The sequence below is a fragment of the Gymnoscopelus microlampas genome, assembly GCF_963454915.1.
Source record: "Gymnoscopelus microlampas genome assembly, chromosome: 22".
In the NCBI taxonomy this organism is placed as follows: Eukaryota; Metazoa; Chordata; class Actinopteri; order Myctophiformes; family Myctophidae; genus Gymnoscopelus; species Gymnoscopelus microlampas.
In genome coordinates this window covers 20,296,535-20,301,304 of record NC_139959.1, presented here as the reverse complement: position 1 = coordinate 20,301,304, position 4,770 = coordinate 20,296,535, and the positions used below count along the sequence as shown (strand labels likewise).

The following is a 4,770-nucleotide window of genomic DNA, read 5'->3' as shown; positions in this document are numbered from 1 at the left end:
TTGCGGTTGTCCAGAACAGATATGCCCATAGCCTAATATGGAGATCAGGTTTACCAGACCCGCCGATCAGGAATATTCATATATGGGCATAAAAGGGACAAGGACGCAAGGACGGACAGACAGACAGACAGACAGACAGACAGACAGACAAACAGATAGATCTCCACATAGGCATAAAAAGGGACACAGACAGACAGAGGGACAGTGGCGCGGGAAGGGGGGGGCTACGGGGGCTGCAGCCCCCCTGGTGATGGGAAGGGATTTTTATTTTTTTAATTAAAAAAAAAAATATTATTATTATTTTTTTTTTTTGAAAAAAAAAAGTTAAAAAAAAAAGGTTATTGGTTATGAAAGCAGTGACTATCGGACTGCATAAAAAAATTGCTGTTTTTGAAAGGAAATGTGTTTAGGAAATGTGTTACAACCGAAATAAAGTAAAGGAAAAAGGTGCCAAAACCCACCCAAACCCGATCATTTTTAGACCCGAACCCGAAAAAAATCGGGACACATGCACGCGCGCGCAGCGCGCGTGCATGCGTCAAGCATGTTCCCCCCGACGCTCAGCCCCCCTGGCTATTAAGTACTTCCCGCGCGCCTGCAGAGGGATACAACGGGTGCATTCCCAACGTGTGTATTCCCAGAGTATGAAAAACAAGGCATATTACAGTACCTGCTGGCCCTTCCAGAAAGTGAAACACCCGGAAGCGAGCAAATGGACCAAATTCCAATCATCTTTACACCCACCCTTGGTCCCTTCCTTTGAGATCCTTTAAAAAAAAAAAAAGATCAATAAATTAACATTGAATAACATAGACTTATTTCAAACAATTTCATAATCATATCTAGTCAGTGGTGCTGTAAATTGCCTCAAACACCTGTCACTGACAGAGGGTCAGAATAAAATTACACTAATTGTTTGAGTCTGCGACTTATGTGACTTATGTTAGACTCTTTACAGTTAAATATACACAACAACTGTCTGTGAAAATAATAAACATTAGCTAGGCTTAATGTGGTGATTCAATACTTCATATTTTTCTTTTCTTTCCCCCCAATTTCAAGTGTTATGAACTTCAAGAGAGAGAGAGAGAGAGAGAGAGAGAGAGAGAGAGAGAGAGAGAGAGAGAGAGAGAGAGGAGATGATAAACATTTACTGAAACATCTAATTTCGAGAAGAAATTAACGTAATTATCACAAGTGTGTGTGTATCAGCGTATGTGTGTGCGTGCTTGCGCGCGCCACCCAAAAGGGGCGTGGACGTGGTGTGTACGAACATCCCAGCCTGTGTGTTGGGCGCAGTGTTGCCATGTCCGCTTATTATAAGCGACTTTGGGCTTCTTTTTCTGTAAAATCGCTTCTAAAATATTGGTAGTTTGCGGGTTGCGGTTGTTTGGGCTTGTTTCCAAAGTGTACTTGCTTATTCAGGCTTGTTTCCAATGTTTTAAAAAATATATTATTTAAACCAGTGGTTCTCAAATATTTCATGAAAATGTTTTGTGCCAGGGTCCAGGGAGCATTTGTGTTGTTAGAATGTGTAAACAAATATTCCAAATATTCCACTTTTTATATTGCAAGAGTTTTTGAAAAAGGCAGAAATACAAATTCACAACACATCGCATCGCGACGCGTTGTGAACTTGTAGATCTGCTATTTTCAAATAGCTCATGGTTTAAAGTGCTCATGTGGCCTAAAAGTTGCTTCTTTTGGGCTTGTTTTCCTAGACCTGGTCGCTTATTTGCTCTCTCAAAGCCTGGCAACACTGGTTGGGTGATGCTGATTCTGCGGCTCCTCCAGCCGATTGTTGCGATTCATCATCGTTCGTCTCCGGAGAACAATGTCATTAGAAAAGAAAAGACGTAGGACAAACAACAACAACAACAACAACAAAGCCCTTCCTCTCTGCGCTGCGTCGTGTTTTACTGAAGTCTTTCTCCATGGTCTGCAGCAGCAGCAGTAGTAGTAGTGCAGTGACCTCCAAACCCTAAGTAAAGCGGAGGACCGAGGAGGACCAGCGGTGGGGTTTACAGACCCGGACTGACGGACGGGCAGCGGTCAGGGCGGTCGGTCGCCGCTGAGAGAGAGAGAGAGAGAGGCATCGCTCCCCGCTGTACCGGCCGCTGTGCGCCGCTCTGTGCGCGTATCATAGGCAATGTGTCCGTGTGCGCTCTGCTGCCAAAGCCTCTGGCCCGGAGGGATGACATCTACATAGAAGCGACAAAGAAAGGGACTAGCCTATATACTCCCCACCTTCAAGAGGCTTTTTGTTTTATTTTAAACATTTCTATTATTTATGTATTTAAAGGACCAGCCTACTCCCCAGCTTCAAGAGGCTTTTTTTTTATTTTAAACATTTTTTATTATTTATGTATTTAAAGGACTAGCCTACTCCCCAGCTTCAAGAGGCTTTTTTATTTAAAAAAAACATATTTTGTATTTATTATTTATGTATTTTAGTTGCTACAAAAGCGGAGACATGAAGAATCTACAAGCCGGCGTAGCCCTGATATTTTGGATATTTCTAGATGTGAGTATATGCACACTGTTGTTATAATTTATATATATATATATGTGATGTACTTTAGTATAATTTGACAATTGCTTATGAACACAGATACAGGGCTTTAGTAGTGTCGCCGGCCGCGTATAATCCTATTTATATAGCCAAGCACGCACCGGCTTATCTTCTTTCTGTCAGTAGAGTAGTACAGTAGCTCAGTCAGTGTGCTTGTGATGCTGCTATGATCCTTTGTCTTTGTGGCTGTGGCTTCTGTTAACCACATTTAGTAAGTGACTGAGACAGCCTGAGCCTGAGGACATTACTGAATATCTGCACTATATAAAGTCAGAGCTGCAAAACGCTTGTCTGCACAGATAGGCTAACATAGATGGATGTGATGCTGCTGTGAAATATTTATAAATTATAGCTACTAGGCTATTTGACCAGATTAATGATAGGCCAGCAAGCCTACAGTTACAGACTGCAATCATTGTATGGCTGTTGACAATACTTCTTTGCAAAATGTTGTGATACATCAAAGAGGGTGTTTGAATTAAGCTAGTTTTGTGTTTGTTTGTGTGTGTGTGTGTGTGTGTGTGTGTGTGTGTGTGTGTGTGTGTGTGTGTGTGTGTGTGTGTGTGTGTGAGAGAGAGAGAGAGAGACTTGGAGATGTAGGAGTGGACTTGACAGGACTTCCCCTGTTTGACTGTGACACTTGTCTATTCATGGCTGCATTCCAATGAGCTCTGCTGCTCAACTCTGGAATCATGCTCATTGCCTGGCTATTTACTCATTGCTGTCCCTCTGTGAACATTGCATTGCAATTTTTGTTATACAAAACAAAAAAAATAATAAAATTGAGGGAACATTTTAGAAGATGTGCCCGAAATAGGAACACCAGAGTTAATGTGGTTATATATATGTGTGTGTGTGTGTGTGTATATATATATATATATATATATATATATATATATATATATATGTATGTATATATATATATCTCACACACACACACACACACACACACACACACACACACACACACACACACACACACACACACACACACACACACACGTGTGTATATATAATATACACTTTTTGAAAAATAAAATTCATTTTCAAAAGCAGAAACTTTTGAGTCCTGACACCTGACTGTGTCAAAAAGGGACACATGGAACAGTGATAGAAATGTGCACAGTATTTCTGGGAGGACGTGGGGTTGGATCCTGTGTTCTATTTTGTTGGGGTTGTTAAAAGTTTGCTGGCTTGTGCTCAATTTGCCCGACACAGCTTACCATTTTTGCACAGGCACGCACACCTGTGTTAATTACGTTAATCTCTTCACAAAATGAGATGTTCTTCAGTAGATGGTTGATTATCAGAGCCCCTTTGCTGCCTGGTCCTCTCGTCTCTCATCGAGCTGCCAAATCAGCCTTCGAAAATGGACTGTAAAAATCACGCATGATGCACATCAGAACAAAGCCAGCTCTCCCCAGTCATTCAATAAAGAATGAGAGCTGTCCTCTTTCTCCTCCCTCCCCCCTCCATACACCCCTGTCTGTCTGTCTGTCTGTCTGTCTGTCTGTCTGTCTGTCTCTCTCTCTCTGTCCTCCAGTCTCAAAATTGTTGTTCTAGTTTCGGTGGTCATGCGGATGCTCCCAGACTTGCAGGCTGGCAGCAGATCAGCTTAAAGCATCCCACAAGATTCAGGTTGCGTCATCAGCTGATCTGGGCTCAGTAGGAGGCAACTGTTGGCTACAGTGGCTTATTGGGACCTACAGTAAGGCAGCTGTAAGATGTGTCACTGCCTGACACTTCTGGGGGAATCTCTCTTTGGTTTTATATCACAACAACTCTTTTTTTTTTACTTTATTTGTACGTGGATATATATCATTGGCTTTATTCACATTCAATGCAGCTTATCAATTATTGTAGTTCATATATTTTGGCTCTGTATGACGTATCCTAGTTCTACATCCTAGTTCTACATGGGGGCGGCAGTGGCCGGTAGAGCGGCCGGATGGTAACCGTGAGGTTTCCAGTTCGATCCCGGGCTCCCCCAGAAGAGTTATTGTCGAAGTGTCCTTGAGCAAGACGCTGAACCCCTAATAGACGGGTTTCCTGTTAGTAAACATGAGAGGAATATGACCGCGCAGAGGAGGGGGAAGCCTATGGGTGCGTTTGGAAATTACGCACCGGAGCACACTTGCCTATTAGTTTGTATTGGCCAGTGCGCTCACTGCCGCTCAGGGCTGTATTTTCGAACGCGC

General features: G+C 42.6%; 1 protein-coding gene across 1 annotated transcript in view; it reads left to right on the top strand.

Moving 5' to 3' along the window:
• Positions 1-1,870: 1,870 nt before the first annotated feature.
• vopp1b (VOPP1 WW domain binding protein b) overlaps positions 1,871-4,770 on the top strand; it is a gene marked incomplete at its 3' end in the record, with an annotated part of 46,758 nt that continues 43,858 nt past the window's right edge. Inside the window, exon 1 of the mRNA XM_084048620.1 lies at positions 1,871-2,524. Coding sequence (XP_083904746.1) covers positions 2,444-2,524 — 81 coding nt within the window. The 5' untranslated portion in view covers positions 1,871-2,443. The remainder of the gene's footprint in view (positions 2,525-4,770) is intronic.